The following is an 18,165-nucleotide window of genomic DNA, read 5'->3' as shown; positions in this document are numbered from 1 at the left end:
ATCCCGGACCGATACAGTTCACTGGTCAATGACTTGCGGGATGTTTGCTGTGTACTTTATGGAACAATTCCCTGATAAATACCGGCGTATATCACTTACGTATAGGTTACTTTGGGCATTAATGACTTTATTAAAGAGACCTTCATTTCTGCTTGGGTAGAACTTCATTCTGCAGGTTTTACCTTTATGCTTTTATTTTATTGTGATTTCTTGGTACAATCATCAACCAGTTTTAGAGCCACTCGCCATCCATCCATGATTCAGGCTTGGACTGGCCATCGGCAGAAGCGGGAAATCCTCTGGTGGGCCGCCAACCTCTTATATGAGCTGTACCTGGCACTAGATACGTAAAACACTATGTACAGACAGAGGCGGCATCTTATACATCTATCAACCTACCCAGATCATTGTTATATCAATTTGTGATTGACGATAATGTCACATTTCCGTGTAGCATTTCTGGCTAGGTGCAACAGAGGAAATGCGCCAAATTCATTACAGCACATCGTACTCCAGAGAGCCCTTCATTAAAGGGAATCTGTCAGCAGGTCTTTGCTATGTAATCCGACAGCAGCATGATGTAGGGGCAGAGAGCCTGATTCCAGTGGTGTGTTACTTACTGAATTTATTGAAACAGAAACACACAGCCCAGTTTTAGGAGATTATCACTAAAGGACTAGGTGTCTGGTGCCTCCTGGTCCTACCACACCCCAACAGTAAACACAGAAAGCAGCCAATCAGGGGTGTGGGCGGGGTGATACACAGCTCTGCATTCTGAGCTCTGCTGCATCTGCAGAAGAGAAAACTGTGATTGTATCACAACTGCTGCACTTAGTCAACTAAGTAATACATCACCAGAATCAGGGTCTCTGTCCCTACATCATTCTGCTGTCAAATTACATAGCAAAATCTGCTGACAAATTCCATTTAAGACTGGAGTATAAAATGACAGGCTGAATGAATTGGCCCCATAGTGCCCAACCTGTGCCAGAAACAGGTATCATCTACCATTTGTACAGAGGTGTAATATTTCCCCCGTAGAAGAATATTAGGCCATTTCTGCACCTCCATATGCCTCCGATTATATAAGAAGGCATATATAACTCTTTTAATGTCAGAATTCCTGGCAGACTCCATCAGATGTCATATATATATATATATATATATATATATATATATATATATATATATATGTAGTCCCCTGGAACGTCAGTCCCAGCAAACCTTAATTAGTCGATTCCAGTTGACTTATCTATGGTAGCATATTATTATATACGGTAGTCTCTTATTCCCTAAGAAACTGCTAAAAAGATGGGCTCTTTAAGAGATGGACATCAAATTACGTCAAATTTCACAGTCGCGAAACAATAGGTTGGATATGAGGGCGCTGTTGCATGGGAGTCTATGAGGAAAAAGGTCCTTCAACAGTGGTGAAAACAGGTACTGCAAGTGAGACGACTAATCAATGAAAATGACGACCTCGGCATTAAATATTAATAGTATAAATGTATTAGCTGATAATATGAAAGGGTTACCGATATGGATCATTTACATGAAATAAGTCGTGATAGACCTGTCAATTGTGCAACTTTAAAGAATCCCAAGCATCTGGTAATAAGCTGGGAGCAGTGACTTCATCGCTTTCTACTGGAAAATGTTTAGCATAAGATAACGCGCCATGACCCCTGCTGTAGATTAGAGCGCTAAATTACTTTTCAGCAAAATGTTCCACTTCTGCATTAGGAATATCCTCGCTAACTATTATCCTATACATAATGAAGAATTAATTCATTGTGGTTGGGCAGCATTAATTCTTCCTAAAGGATTTATAAAGAATATACGTTCATTTATTACAAGTCATCTCTAGTGTTAGCTAGAAAGAACTGGTATTATTAAAGCCTAATCCACTCAGAAAATGAATTTAGGTGCAATTAATATGTGGCATGCAGGAGCCGTAATTACACATGGTGCTGGAACCCAGAGGTGACCACTCTGGCCCATAGGAAGGGATCGGTACTATTAATGATGTATGCTAGTTGTGGCCACATTTATAGATTTTGGATTAGGAGACCCAAGATTCTCCTCTACATGGAAGCATCTCATGATGCTCCATTGCCACCATCAGTTTGGGGCTGCACTCCGCGATTCAGCAGGGACCCGAGACCGTAACAGCGCCAGTCTACTAAGCCACCAGCTGACGTAAGTTACACTGTAAGACTATTACTCTTGGTGACCACTAAGCTCTTTGCCTCAACTCTGATGTGTAACCGCCAAGTTTTGTGCCGTCAATCTGATATTCACCTGGCAAATATGCTTTTCAACCTCGATGTGTAACCTCCAAGTTTTTCCTCCTCAATTCTGATGTGTAAGCTCCAAGTTCTGTGTCGTAAAGATAATATTTAACTAGCAACCTTTGCACCTCAATTCTTAGGTTTGTGCTGTAACTTTGATGTGTAACTGAAAACCTTTGCTCCTTAGCTCTGATGTGTAACCTCCAAGCTCGGTGACGTAACTCTGATGTGTAACCTCCAAGCTCTGTGACGTAACTCTGATGTGTAACCTCCAAGCTCGGTGACGTAACTCTGATGGGAACCCTCCAAGCTCTGTGACGTAACTCTGATGTGTAACCTCCAAGCTCGGTGACGTAACTCTGATGGGAACCCTCCAAGCTCGGTGACGTAACTCTGATGGGAACCCTCCAAGCTCGGTGACGTAACTCTGATGGGAACCCTCCAAGCTCTGTGACGTAACTCTGATGGGAACCCTCCAAGCTCTGTGATGTAACTCTGATGTGTAACCTCCAAGCTCTGTGACGTAACCCTGATGGGAACCCTCCAAGCTCTGTGACGTAACTCTGAAGTGTAACCTCCAAGCTCTGTGATGTAACTCTGATGTGTAACCTCCAAGCTCGGTGACATAACTCTGATGGGAACCCTCCAAGCTCTGTGATGTAACCCTGATGGGAACCCTCCAAGCTCTGTGACGTAACTCTGAAGTGTAACCTCCAAGCTCTGTGATGTAACTCTGATGTGTAACCTCCATGCTCGGTGACATAACTCTGATGGGAACCCTCCAAGCTCTGTGACGTAACCCTGATGGGAACCCTCCAAGCTCTGTGACGTAACTCTGAAGTGTAACCTCCAAGCTCTGTGACGTAACTCTGATGGGAACCCTCCAAGCTCTGTGATGTAACTCTGATGGGAACCCTCCAAGCTTTGTGACGTAACTCTGATGTGTAACCTCCAAACTCTGTGATGTAACTCTGATGGGAACCCTCCAAGCTCTGTGACGTAACTCTGATGGGAACCCTCCAAGCTCTGTGATGTAACTCTGATGGGAACCCTCCAAGCTGTGTGATGTAACTGATGTGTAACCTCCAAGCTCTGTGATGTAACTCTGATGGGAACCCTCCAAGCTATGTGATGTAACTGATGTGTAACCTCCGAGCTCGGTGACGTAACTTTGATGGGAACCCTCCAAGCTCTGCGACGTAACCCTGATGGGAACCCTCCAAGCTGTGTGATGTAACTCTGGTGTGTAACCTCCAAGCTCTGTGACGTAACTCTGATGGGAACCCTCCAAGCTGTGTGATGTAACTGATGTGTAACCTCCGAGCTCGGTGACGTAACTCTGAAGGGAACCTTCCAAGCAGTGTGATGTAACTGATGTGTAACCTCCAAGCTCGGTGACATAACTCTGATGGGAACCCTCCAAGCTGTGTGATGTAACTGATGTGTAACCTCCAAGCTATGTGATGTAACTCTGATGTGTAACCTCCAAGCTCTGTGACGTAACTCTGATGGGAACCCTCCAAGCTGTGTGATGTAACTGATGTGTAACCTCCAAGCTCTGTGATGTAACTCTGATGTGTAACCTCCAAGCTCTGTGACGTAACTCTGATGGGAACCCTCCAAGCTCTGTGACGTAACTCTGAAGTGTAACCTCCAAGCTCTGTGACGTAACTTTGATGGGAACCCTCCAAGCTTTGTGACGTAATTCTGATGTGTAACCTCCAAGCTCTGTGACGTAACTCTGATGGGAACCCTCCAAGCTTTGTGACGTAACTCTGATGTGTAACCTCCAAACTCTGTGATGTAACTCTGATGGGAACCCTCCAAGCTCTGTGATGTAACTCTGATGGGAACCCTCCAAGCTGTGTGATGTAACTGATGTGTAACCTCCAAGCTCGGTGACGTAACTCTGATGGGAACCTTCCAAGCTCTGTGATGTAACTCTGATGGAACCCTCCAAGCTGTGTGATGTAACTGATGTGTAACCTCCAAGCTCGGTGACGTAACTCTGATGGGAACCTTCCAAGCTCTGTGATGTAACTCTGATGGAACCCTCCAAGCTGTGTGATGTAACTGATGTGTAACCTCCAAGCTCGGTGACATAACTCTGATGGGAACCCTCCAAGCTCTGTGACGTAACCCTGATGGGAACCCTCCAAGCTGTGTGATGTAACTCTGGTGTGTAACCTCCAAGCTCTGTGATGGGAACCCTCCAAGCTCTGTGATGTAACTCTAATGTGTAACCTCCAAACTCTGTGACGTATCTCTGATGTGTAACCTCCAAGTTCTATGAAGTAACTCTGATGGGAACCCTCCAAGCTCTGTGAAGTAACTCTGATGGGAACCCTCCAAGCTCTGTGACATAACTCTGATGGAAACCCTCCAAGCTCTGTGAAGTAACTCTGATGTGTAACCTCCAAGCTCTGTGACCTAACTCTTATAGGAACCCTCCAAGCTCTGTGAAGTAACTCTGATGTGTAACCTCCAAGCTCTGTAACGTAACTCTGATGTGTAACCTCCAAGCTCTGTGACGTAACTCTGATGTGTAACCTCCAAGCTCTGTGACCTAACTCTTATAGGAACCCTCCAAGCTCTGTGAAGTAACTCTGATGGAAACCCTCCAAGCTCTGTGACGTAACTCTGATGTGTAACCTCCAAGCTCTGTGAAGTAACTCTGATGGGAACCCTCCAATCTCTGTGAAGTAACTCTGATGGGAACCCTCCAAGCTCTGTGACATAACTCTGATGGAAACCCTCCAAGCTCTGTGAAGTAACTCTGATGTGTAACCTCCAAGCTCTGTGACCTAACTCTTATAGGAACCCTCCAAGCTCTGTGAAGTAACTCTGATGTGTAACCTCCAAGCTCTGTGACGTAACTCTGATATGTAACCTCCAAGCTCTGTGAAGTAACTCTGATGGAAACCCTCCAAGCTCTGTGACGTAATTCTGATAGGAACCCTCGAAGCTCTGTGATGTAACTCTGATGTGTAACCTCCAAGCTCTGTGAAGTAACTCTGATGTGTAACCTCCAAGCTCTGTGAAGTAACTCTGATGGAAACCCTCCAAGCTCTGTGAAGTAACTCTGATAGGAACCCTCGAAGCTCTGTGACGTACCTCTGATAGGAACCCTCGAAGCTCTGTGAAGTAACTCTGATGTGTAACCTCCAATCTCTGTGAAGTAACTCAGATGTGTAACCTCCAAGCTCTGTGACGTAACTCTGATGTGTAACCTCCAAGCTCTGTGACCTAACTCTGACAGGAACCCTCCAAGCTCTGTGAAGTAACTCTGATGTGTACCCTCCAAGCTCTGTGAAGTAACTCTGATAGGAACCCTCCAAACTCTGGGACGTAACTTTGATGTGTAACCTCCAAGCTCTGTGACCTAACTCTGACAGGAACCCTCCAAGCTCTGTGACGTAACTCTGATTGGAACCCTCCAAGCTCTGTGACGTAACTCTGAAGTGTAACCTCCAAGCTCTGTGACCTAACTCTGACAGGAACCCTCCAAGCTCTGTGATGTAACTCTGAAGTGTAACCTCCAAGCTCTGTGACGTAACTCTGAAGTGTAAACTCCAAGCTCTGTGACATAACTCTGATGGGAACCCTTGCAGCCCTGTGACAAGTCTGATGGGAACCCTCCAAGCTTTGTGCCTTAACTCTGAAGTCAACCCTCCCAGTTCTGTGACGTAACTGATTGGAACCCCCTCGGCGCGACGTATCGACGGACGTTGTAACAAGATTGTCAAACGGATGTAACGCATCCAGTAACCTGACAGATCCGTCGAATTTGGTAGTACGTGAATTTTAATGCATACATTTCTGGAGAGAGGGAGAGAGATTTTTGTGTTTTTTCCCGGACTAGAAAATCCTTCCAGGCATGCTTAGAATGCAAAAACGGGATACATCGCTGGATTCCTGTGTTTGACGGTCAGCGACGGATCCTGCGTCCATAGGCTTCCATTATAGCCAACGACAGACAGCGCAGGACCCGTTGCTGACCGATTTTCTGACGTGCAGAAAAAACGTTCCTCTGAACGTTTTCTCCGCCCAACGGACCGCTATTTTCTGACGGATTCAGTGCACGACGGATGAAACGGATGGCCATCCGTCACAATCCGTCGCTAATACAAGTCTAAGGGAAAAAACAGGATCCTGCACAAAAATTGCATTTTTCCAAAAATCGACGGATTTCGACGGGAGGAAAAAGACGGAAGTGCGAAAGAGGCCTAAGTGTCAAACTTGACTTCTCAGCCCCGATGTATAACCTCCAACCTTTTCACCTCAATTCTGAGGTGTAAATTCCAAGCTGAGCTATAAATCTCATGCTTAACTGGCAAAATTTCAAGGGGTTGTCCAGGTTTGGGGTTAAAGTCTTGTGTATCCTCGTAGCTCACAGTGTCTTTGTTATGAGGAACCCCCGGTGACGACACTGGAAGAAGGCAAGTGCGTGAGAAAAATATGTGATCTGCATAGATGCAGTCACATGCCGACTAGACGTGCAGGTGTACTAAGCGAGGCTGGACAAGTCTAGTTGGAATGTGACCATAAGTATTTAAATCGGCATCAAAACCAACTTATAGCAAAGATTGTCTTCAAGTTACACCAAACCCAAGTAAAGAATATCCTTCAGTCCAGGAACTCGACCAGCAGTGGAAAAAGCTACTTTTTACAGCCCAACATATCTTCTTGGGGCACAGATAAGTCTTTAGAGTGCGGGTGGAAACCAGAGAACCAGGAGGAAGCCCACACAAACACGGGGAGAACATACAAACTCCTTGCAGATGTTGACCTTGGTGGAATTTCACCCCAGGACCCCACCAGTGCAAGGCTGCGGTGCTAACCACCGAGTCTCTTTAAGGTCATCAAGTTCAAACATCCCGGCAGAGTCGGTTTCTACAGAATTTTGTGACAAAACACATATGAGTAATGCCCAAACTTAACAGATAAATGATTAAAAAGTTATGTTGCAGGTCAAAAAGTTTTAACCTGTACTGAAAGGAACTGTCCGGTCCCGGAGTTTTCAGAGCAGAAAGTTAACTCAACTAACGTTTTGGAGGAGTTTTGAGATTTGGAAGAGGATTTGAAGAGTTTCCTTCTCAGTTTCTGCTCCAAAAACACAGTGTGCACATGGTCTTTGGCCTTCTTCACAAGTCCGTTTTTTGTGGCCGTATCACCAGTATAGTTTTCTTTTCTGTACAGGAATCACCAGGACGTGTGAAGGAGTTTTGTTCCTGAAACGTCTTTTTGGAGCCTTTTGTTTTGGAGCATTTTTCCATCAGAAGACACATTCCAAGAAATAACATGTACTTTATTTTCTCCTATCGGGTGTCTATCAATATCTAAAGCTGAAGAAAAATGCCGAAAATAGTGAACATATGACCAGAAAGTCATTTTACAAAACAAAAAATGAATAGGCAAAGCCTTTTCAAGCATTTTTTTGTGATTTTTCCAAGAGTTTTTTTTCAGCAGATCTGCTTTAAAAGAATCATCAAAACAACTCTATGTGCGTGTACCCTTATCCCTCAGATCTTGCTGCGTAGCTGCTTTTTGGCTTCCATTGAAACTCTCCTTAAGGCATTTTACAAGCTGCCAGAATTTTTATTTATTTAAAGGGATATAAAGAACTTTGAGATCTGTATCACAAAAATTGAATTAAAGGGATTTTTAAGATTGGTCATCACCATCAATGTCACTTGAATAGGGTGTTCTTATTTTTATCACCTTTATAGAGAAGATTTTGTTTTTAAAAAGCAGCATCATTCCTATTCACTTAAATGGAGATGAGCTGCAATACCAAACATCACCACTGGGCAAGGGTGGTGCTGTTTGTCTAATTTAGGTTTGTTTTATTTTCTGCTATCTTAATTGAGAAGCGAGGGTGGTGCTGATTGTAGAAAATAAAATCAACCTAAATTAGGCAATCTTAAGTTAGGAGCAGAAGAGTTTGTGTTTTCTCATCTGAAAAAAAATCGGGTCGATTATGCTAATCACACACTGATCAGAGTGTGATCAGATTCTCTTGGAGGAGGAGAAGATGGAGAAAAAAAAAAAGTCTCCATCTTCTCTATTCTGTCAGTCTGTGGAAACCGGACTGCACTCAGATGTCATCCGAGTGCATTTCAAAGGTTTGCACAGACTCATTGACTTGCGATCCAAATAGATCAAATTTAGGCTTGCATTGATTTTTTTTTTTTTTCCTAGGACGGAGCCGGTCTTTCAAAAATGATCATCAATGTTTTGTTAGATCGAACTAAGACCAAAAAATACGGCAATGTGCCCTTAGGAATCGTGCACATGGTCATCCGACAAAATATCAGACTAATGTTATTCTATGGGGGCCGTTCGCATGTCCGATTTTATTCTTGGACCGAGCAGGCAGAATTTGCATCTAGTGTTCGGATCGCACTCGGCCATGCAAGTCACTGAGTGGATGGAAACCATCGGACTGCACTCGGATGACATCTGAGTGCGGTCCCATTTCCACCAACTGACAGAATGGAGAATATTTTTTTTTTTTCTCCTCATCCGAGAGAATCGAATCACACTATGATCATAATCTGATCACAGTGTAATTTGCACAATCCATTTAGATTTTATGGTTTTCGGACAGGATTCATTCTCCTTTAAATAATTAAGAAAGATAAACAAGAAATGGCAATTTTATATATATATATATATATATATATATATATATATATATATATATATATATATATATCTTAAATTTTGTGATTTTGTGATTTTTTACCATCTCCTCTAATTTTAAAATGATGATGAAAATAATAATAATAATAATAATAATAATAATAATAATTTTGTAATAATATTATTATTATTATTATTATTATTACAAAAATTTATATTTTTTTAGAAGCTGGACATGTCTGCCTTGTCGGAGATGAGATAAACGAACTTGTCGGGAATTCTGCATCCTTAATTGAGACTTAGTCAAACACTGTTGTTCTTTGCCTCCCTGCCGTGATGTCATCCTCATCATCATCATCACCATCATCATCATCATCATCATCATCATGCACATGACCTCCCCTGCAGGTCAGGCAGCATATAAAGGAGTCACAGGCACAGCTGCTGTCAGGGGGGACAAAGCCTTACAGAACAGCACTTATTTCTTGGACTGAACACTCTGCCAGGGAAAGAAAACCCAAAAAAGGAGAATTTCTGAAGACAAGACACCCAAGCTATAAATAAGAAGGTGAGTGGCGCTCATCCTAAATTTAACTCTTAATTTAATTCATAACTGAATTCTAAAAATTCAATTTTTTTTTTACATCATGCCCATTGGGCTTGCAGCTTATTATACTACTTGATACAATGTATTCACAGTTTTGTAAATATTTATTCTTTTTTTATTTACCATTTGTATCTTTTCAACATTCCACATCTTTTCCCTGGATGTAGAAGAGCTGAAATTGCTACTTAAGTCTTAGGAGATACTTTATTTGCCTGTCATAATAATAATAATAAGCTTATAACTTTGGATATTGAAGTAGGTTTACGTGCAGTCCCATGTAAAAGTCAAGCTTGCCAAAGGCAAACGCTATCTGCATTTCACATCTGTAGGCAGGAATTAAAGTTTTACACTAAAAACAGATGCATAGTGTTAGTGTTCACTTTTCATTGCCAAGTTGTAAAACAGTCTGCGCCTAATTTCCCCATGGCGGGCAGAGACTTGCTAATTTTACTGGGCTTTCTGATGCAATATAATATAAGGGTTGCAGTGTGCCGGCTCTGCTTGTCCCTAAGGCAATGTGATCCTCCCAGCACGTAGTGGGCTTCCTTATCCTAACTACTACTTATAAATCCCAGGTCTAAAATATAGAAAAGTAGCAAGACGTGCCCTAAGATAGAACCAATAATGATCCAACCTCCAGGTCTTATATCTAAAATGATCCAACCTCCAATTCCGATATCTAAAATGATCCAACCTCCAGATCTTATATCTAAAATGATCCAACCTCCAGATCTTATACCTAAAATGATCCAACCTCCAGGTCTTATATCTAAAATGATCCAACCTCCAGATCTCATATCTAAAATGATCCAACCTCCAGTTCTTATATCTAAAATGATCCAACCTCCAATTCCGATATCTAAAATGATCCAACCTCCAGATCTTATATCTAAAATGATCCAACCTCCAGGTCTTATATCTAAAATGATCCAACCTCCAATTCCGATATCTAAAATGATCCAACCTCCAGATCTTATATCTAAAATGATCCAACCTCCAGATCTCATATCTAAAATGATCCAACCTCCAGGTCTTATATCTAAAATGATCCAACCTCCAATTCCGATATCTAAAATGATCCAACCTCCAGATCTTATATCTAAAATGATCCAACCTCCAGATCTTATATCTAAAATGATCCAACCTCCAGATCTTATACCTAAAATGATCCAACCTCCAGGTCTTATATCTAAAATGATCCAACCTCCAGGTCTTATATCTAAAATGATCCAACCTCCAGATCTCATACCTAAAATGATCCAACCTCCAGATCTTATATCTAAAATGATCCAACCTCCAGATCTCATATCTAAAATGATCCAACCTCCAGATCTCATACCTAAAATGATCCAACCTCCAGGTCTCATACCTAAAATGATCCAACCTCCAGGTCTTATACCTAAAATGATCCAACCTCCAGATCTTATATCTAAAATGATCCAACCTCCAGATCTTACACCTAAAATGATCCAACCTCCAGATCTCATATCTAAAATGATCCAACCTCCAGATCTCATATCTAAAATGATCCAACCTCCAGATCTCATATCTAAAATGATCCAACCTCCAGATCTCATACCTAAAATGATCGAACCTCCAGGTCTTATATCTAAAATGATCCAACCTCCAGATCTCATATCTAAAATGATCCAACCTCCAGATCTTATACCTAAAATGATCCAACCTCCAGATCTTATATCCAAAATGATCCAACCTCCAGATCTTATATCCAAAATGATCCAACCTCCAGTTCTTATATCTAAAATGATCGAACCTCCAGATCTTATATCTAAAATGATCCAACCTCCAATTCCGATATCTAACATGATCAAACTTCCAATTCTTATATCTAAAATGATCCAACTTCCAATTCTTATATAAAAAATGATCCAACCTCCAGTTCTTATACCTAAAATGATCCAACCTCCACATCTTATATCTAAAATGATCCAACCTCCAGATCTTATATCTAAAATGATCCAACCTCCAGTTCTTGTATAAAAAATGATCCAACCTCCAGTTCTTGTATAAAAAATGATCCAACCTCCAGTTCTTGTATAAAAAATGATCCAACCTCCAGTTCTTGTATAAAAAATGATCCAACCTCCAGTTCTTGTATAAAAAATGATCCAACCTCCAGTTCTTGTATAAAAAATGATCCAACCTCCAGTTCTTATATCTAAAATGATCCAATTTCCAATTCCGATATCCAAAAAGATCCAACCTCTAGTTCTCTAAGGTACTAAAATAATGAGGCGATATATATATATATATATATATATATATATATATATATAAAATAATGAGGCTATATATATATATATATATAAAATAATGAGGCTATATATATATATATATATATATATATATATATAAAATAATGAGGCGAGATATATATATATATATATATTATCATGGCTCATTATTTTATATATATATATATATATATATATTTATTTTTTATTATATATATATATGTCAGTGTGTAGCTCATAAAATATGCAATCTGGCACATTCAGCTCTGCTCCATCCAATACTTTAAGTACTAATGCAATAGTAATAAGTTGCGCTCCCGTGTTGGATAGTAAAATGCATCTTAAAAGGAAAGCATGGGTGTAAGCCAAGTCTAACTATGTTCTATCCTTTAGTACATGGCTTATGTAGCAAATTTTTATTTTAGGCTGCCGTGCTTATAAATAGCCATGCTATATGTAAATTATCTGCAGGAGAGAAGTAATACTCCGCAGTGGTGACAGATACATGTATTAGTAAATAAAGCCTGTCGGAATATTATCAATGAATATTTGGGAAAGGGTCATAATGACACCTAGGAAACCAGTGCTACAGGTAATATTCCATGTCTGGTAAGCTGAGATACGGGGCGCTGATTGCAGGGACTGCAGCAGAGCTTCTCTAATTTTTTGTGCGCCTGCATGGGACTTCCATGACCAGAAAGGAGTAACTGGCCCCAAATCAATCTTTTTGGCTTATTGTTATATAATCAATTGGATCTGGCTAAATTTTGTAGGTCAAGTTCAGAGATGCCTAATTTGCAATTTTCTGATATATCAGGAGAGAATTTATTTTATTTGTAATTGATAAAATCTTGATATCGGGGGCTCACAATCTAATCTCCCTGTAGTAAGGGTGGTCCATGATTAGAATTAAAAAAAAAAGAAATTATGCGTCTACAGAAATAGCACCACTCTAGTCTAGTGGTGACATCTGGTATTGCAGCTTTCCCGAAGACGCGTGCGCTTCTTGGGTTTGTGACGTTCCCTTTTCAGTGAAGTATGCAGGTGTATCGTTGCCGTCAGGCAGGGAGTGTTTCCACTACATTAGTCATTGCTTTTCGCCGCTGCTCTCCCCACAGTCTTGTCATTACTTGATGCTTCAATTAAGGAGCAGACGGAGGCTAAACTCTTCTGTGTGACCCAGGTTATTGTGTTACTTTCCTCACAATAGCGCATGGCTCAGACTACTTCCTCTATTATATTATGTCCCTTGCGTTTACTATTTTTGCTCTGTCCCAATGCCAAAATACTAGAAAACAATGAGCCCAAAAACATAGTATAAATTTAGCCCACTTGGAGGACATTGTGGGCATTGTGTACTGATCATGTTGTTCTCTTTCCCGCAGTCATGGCTCTTCGTGGATGTCTGATCTTGTTTTTCCTTGCGATGACAATCAATGTGTGCGGCGCTCACTGGATGGGGAACAGGGACAGGTGAGATTATTGTAAAGACTTTGCTAATATGCCATTTATTTACTAATTAGGAATGTCTGTATCAAAGCTTGGAGGCTAGGATCTGAAAGGGGGATCTGTCACCAGGTCAAGAATATTCAGTTTTTGCTCTTACTTTATTCCCATTACTCCCTTGAGTATTCCATTTTTTGTTTTCTTTTAATCCACCATACGGTTCCAGAGATAAGGGCTTTTTTCTACGGCACTAATTGTTATAGAATTTACGAGGGGGCGTGGCTCACAGGGTAATTATGCAGAGCAGCCTACAGACACGCCCCAGAGGATCCTGTGAGTGACACATCCCTGGTAAAAGCCATAAAAATGTGAGCAGAATAAAAAGTATCTCTGAAACCGTGTAGTGGATTTAAAAAAAACAAACAACTGAATACTCGGAACAGCAGAAATAAAATAACACCGAAAGCTGGCCACTTTTGAACTGGTAAAATGTTCTCTTTAAAAGTGTTAGAATATAAAAAAAACACATCATACAGTGTCAGACTGAAGAACACCAGAGGATTTGATTTTGAGGGCCCACCTTTCTCCCCCACTAAAGAGCCCCATAGAAGCTGTAAGGTTTGCACTATGAACTCTCCTGAAGGAGAAGCGAGGGCCCACCAGATGATTCTCCGGTTCTCTGGTGGGCCAGTCCAACCCTGATTTCATAAGATCATTAGGGTCCCAGGATCCCTACTGATCACTTAAATGTGGGTTCTGTTGGAGTGGGGCAGTCATGCCTACTAATCTATTGATGGTCTATAGCAGTGTTCCCCAAGTCCGGTCCTCAAGAGCCACCAACAGGTCATGTTTTCAGGATTTCCTTAGTATTGCACAGGTGATGCAATTATCACCTGTGAAATACTAAGGAAATCCTGAAAACATGACCTGTTGGTGGCTCTTGAGGACCGGACTTGGGGAACACTGGTCTATAGGATGAAGTGTATATTGCTTGGCTATCTCCATCAATCTCATAGACCATGAATGGTCCAAAGATGCTCATACACTTTAGACAAGTTAGTTGATAAACAATTACTCCACCACATTACTCTTAATCATGTATTCAATCAGGTGTAAAGGATTAAGCTTGTTTAATACCAAAATACTCAAACCTTTTTTGACATCAGCAGTCAGGGGAAAGAAGAATTGAGACACCTCCATAAACATTAGATAGTCCACCAATCTCCTCTAAATTGATACAGTTGACTTTACGGATCACATCCACATTAAGTGAAAGTTGGCTGAACTTGTCCATTTTTGTCAACCACCTGACATGTATGGAGGCCTTCCAACTCTCCCCCCCGACAGATGATGTTGGGTGAGAAAAGGATCATGCCGTTAGCGTTTCAATGGTGATCTTTTCGAGATAAAGTTGACCTGACCACTCTTGTATATGGAGGAGTCAGCCTGACAGCTATCTCATGTTTATGGCCAGCTTTACTCTGACAAGTCAAAAGGTGTCCGTAAAAATAGGACCATTCTCAAGTTGTTTCAAATCGCGACCTTCAACCAAAGGTCCGAACGTCCTAATAAAGATTACAGTCTTCATGCACCATTTGTAACTGTTCCGATGTCTATGACCACCTTAAGGCTAATATCTTGTATACTACGTTTGTCTCAGAAATTCTCAATGTTCTATCTCTCAAAACATTACTTGAGGTCCTTCAGCATCTGGATCTTAGTGTTCCATCGCAATTGGCTGGTATGGACCAGTGATCATTAATCATACTCAATAAATATGGGTCAGAGTAAGAGTCAAAGATCAAGTGTGGCTCTGAGATTAGTAGGAAATGGCAGTAGGAGCCTCCAAAGAACTCATTTTTGAAGGTCAAGAGGATGGTCTAGGGAAACAATTTTTTAACAGTCACTTACCGTAATAGTATGGCCGATGCTTTCATCGACGTAGATAAGAGAGTTTAGCGAAGCTCTGATTATTATCGTGACTAATGACGTTCCTTTTTCTCGTAGGCGAATGCCACCTCCGATAGAATCATTCCTGGAAAAGATAAAAGACCTTTCAGACCAGAGACAAAAACGAGATGTAGGAGACAGCAACAATGATGTATCTACTGAGGAAGTCACAAAAGAAGACGCACCAACTGGTCGGAATGCCTTAAGGTAAAGGAAGACAAATGTTGTTGGCAAATTAACTGTTCTTTTAGCGGATAGTCTTTATTTGCCACCTTGACTGTGATCAATAAAATTTATATTCTTTTTTTTTCTAGTTCCTTGTTGCACCTTAGAGAGAAGCGCTACGCCGCACCCAGCAGCAATCGCGGTTGTCATTTAGGAACCTGCCAGATTCAGAATTTAGCCAACATGCTTTACCGACTTGGGAACAACAACTACAAAGAAGGGTCAAACAGAGACACCAATGACCCCTTAGGATATGGCAGAAGACGTCGTTCCTTGCTCCGGGAGAAGGAATGGACTGACTCATCTGAAACTTTACTAGCCACATAGATAAATCTGCATCTTACTTGCTCACTCCACAAGCCAAAGAAGAAACTATACTGGTAATTACAATGACATAGAGAGCTGAATTTTGTGGTCTTTAGGTCATCCTGTGGAGTAAATCCAAAAGCCAAGCTCGGAGATGTATGCTCCTGGGTGGTCAGGCTGCAGGCGATCTGTCACAGAACCTGAAGATTACGCCAGCGTGTAGTGACGCACGTGCTTTATTCTAGACGGAACCAAGATTTGTGCACTGATCCGAGTGTTAGTAAAACTATCCCTTCTGCTACACCTTTCCCCGTATAGAAAATCGAAAAACTACTATCCCCAGGACTATGCTTTCCAACAATAATAATGTAATGTGCTTTAAAGCTACTGTGTAACTCCGTGTGCCAAGAATAATATTATAAAGTTGTATCTAGAGTGACGTCAATGTCGTTGCTTTGCAATTTTCGTGAATGATACAATGACCTTAGTGCTTTCAGCGTGCCCACAGGATGCAGGTGGGGAAAAAAGAAGGGAATTGCTTTCCTCTTGTGTACTGTTCTTTTTTTAAACGTTTGCTTGGCAAAAGGAGATAGATGTTTACATCGAGAAGAGAGGTCGATTCCAAAACAAAACATTTCCTCCTTTTTCTTTGTTTTCTACCTCTTGGAAGAAGGCCACAAGTCATGATTTTTTTTCCTTTGCACTAGATACTATAAGAAAAAGGGTATCGGCATGAAGCATAACCATACCGTTCAAGGTCTTAAAGCCCCGGAAAAATACACGTCCACTACAATTATTGTAAACATCAAAGACACTCAGGTTTGAGTGGAATTTCTGAGGACCTATCACATACCATAAATATGTAATTTATTTAGTTTTTTGCACCTGGTGTAAATGCCACCGTTCTCCTGAATCCGGTGTTGTTTTTCTTTTGTTTCTGCGCCTCTCCGTTCCTGAGATATGGCCCTTTTTTTCTCTGTATATAAATCTAGTCTTGTTAGCCAAGAAGGCGTTGTCATCGACTCTAATCTGTGGGCAGGCTTCTGAGGACCACACCCTCTTGTCTACCAAGGGTAGATTTATACACAAGGAAGAAGGGGCCATATCTCGGGAACGGAGAGGCGGAGGAAAAAAAGAAAAACAGCATCGGATTCAGGGGAACAGCGGCTTTTACACCAGATAAGACATTTACATATTATTGGTAAGTGACAGGTCATCATTAAATATGATGCCAAAAGAAATTGTCCTTAATGAAGTTGTCAAGACTTAGACTTTCTTTTTCTTTTTAGACAAAGCACTGCATTTTTTTTCTAGCCATTCATTGGTATTACAGCTTAGCTTCATTCACTTGCATAGTGATGAACTGCAATACCAGTTGCGGCCTGTGATCAAGAATGGCACTGTTTCTGGAAAAAAAATGATTTTTTTCCCAATTTTGCGCCACTTCTTTAAGTTTATTGCACCACACTGGAGTATGCTTAGTTAAAACAAAGTAGTTCACTAATCTACTCGCTGGAAATTAAAGGAATGAGGAGTAATGATGGTGTCAGAATGGTTGGACCAAAGGACATAATGTAGGCTGTAACCCTATGGATCACAATATTGGGGTCAGGACCAACTCATAAAACCCCCAGATCTGAAGACGTATCCCTTGCATTAGACAATTCCTTTAAGGCGTCGTTCATGTGATGTGAAGAAGAGGAGATGTAGTCAGAGCACTTTGTCGTAGGTTTCACTGTATTACATGAGATATTCCGGTCAGGAAAAAAATATATATATATTGTAAACATATCGGAGATGTAAATATATCTATCCACACTCTGCAGATATTTATAGTTTTTACATTTTATTTTATAAGTATTTTAAATTAATATTTCTAAGTTATAAATGGTTGGGATTGATGATGATTTTATAAACCTAATTATTATTATGTGCTGAATAACGTGTGTTTGATGTTCACCGATTAAAGGATGTTTATGCAATGCAAGGCGTCGTGTGATGTCTAGATAAATGCTACAAGGAAGGTGCAATATATGGGTTATGGGTCAAATCTATTTGCAGGACCCTTGTCCAGAGGCCGCGTCCATATTCCGTACAAACCGCCTCCTTTCTGGTGACATCCGCGGCTCTCTTAGCCGGCCTGGAGTGATGTCATGAGCGCAATGATGACATCATGCCAGGTCAGCTAATGAAAAGATGATCCGCGGAGGCAGTTTGCAAGGCTCCCGTCTACGGATTAATGACTTGGCCACTTGATAAGAGTCTTGCAAATCAATACTCTCTAATCATGGGTGTTTTTGTATGAACCGATTGCATATTCAATGGTGGTAACCATTTCCCGGAGTATTATACTTGATCGTAACTCAGAAAAAATTCTAAGACTGAAATCAGACATCACTTTTTAACAATGGGGAAACCCCTTTAAATCAACAACAAAAAA

The 18,165-nt window shown here is 41.0% G+C and overlaps 1 protein-coding gene across 2 annotated transcripts; it reads left to right on the top strand.

Annotated features, from left to right (window-relative positions):
* Positions 1 to 9,367: 9,367 nt before the first annotated feature.
* Positions 9,368 to 17,712, top strand: LOC138652938 (pro-adrenomedullin-like). Of its 2 annotated transcripts, none has more exons than XM_069743158.1 (4): positions 9,368 to 9,504; positions 13,184 to 13,271; positions 15,252 to 15,401; positions 15,509 to 17,712. In XM_069743158.1, exons 2-4 carry the CDS (start codon positions 13,186 to 13,188, stop codon positions 15,744 to 15,746), a joined length of 474 nt encoding a protein of 157 aa, XP_069599259.1. In that variant the 5' UTR covers positions 9,368 to 9,504; positions 13,184 to 13,185; the 3' UTR covers positions 15,747 to 17,712. The 2 variants fall into 2 exon arrangements, with proteins under 2 accessions (XP_069599259.1, XP_069599260.1); XM_069743159.1 differs by lacking the exon at positions 9,368 to 9,504 and adding an exon at positions 12,916 to 12,981.
* The last annotated feature ends 453 nt before the right edge of the window (positions 17,713 to 18,165 follow it).

Source organism: Ranitomeya imitator, unplaced genomic scaffold (genome assembly GCF_032444005.1).
Source record: "Ranitomeya imitator isolate aRanImi1 unplaced genomic scaffold, aRanImi1.pri SCAFFOLD_383, whole genome shotgun sequence".
Classification (NCBI taxonomy): domain Eukaryota; kingdom Metazoa; phylum Chordata; class Amphibia; order Anura; family Dendrobatidae; genus Ranitomeya; species Ranitomeya imitator.
Note: the sequence above shows the minus strand (reverse complement) of the source record. Positions and strands in the feature narration are given on the sequence as shown.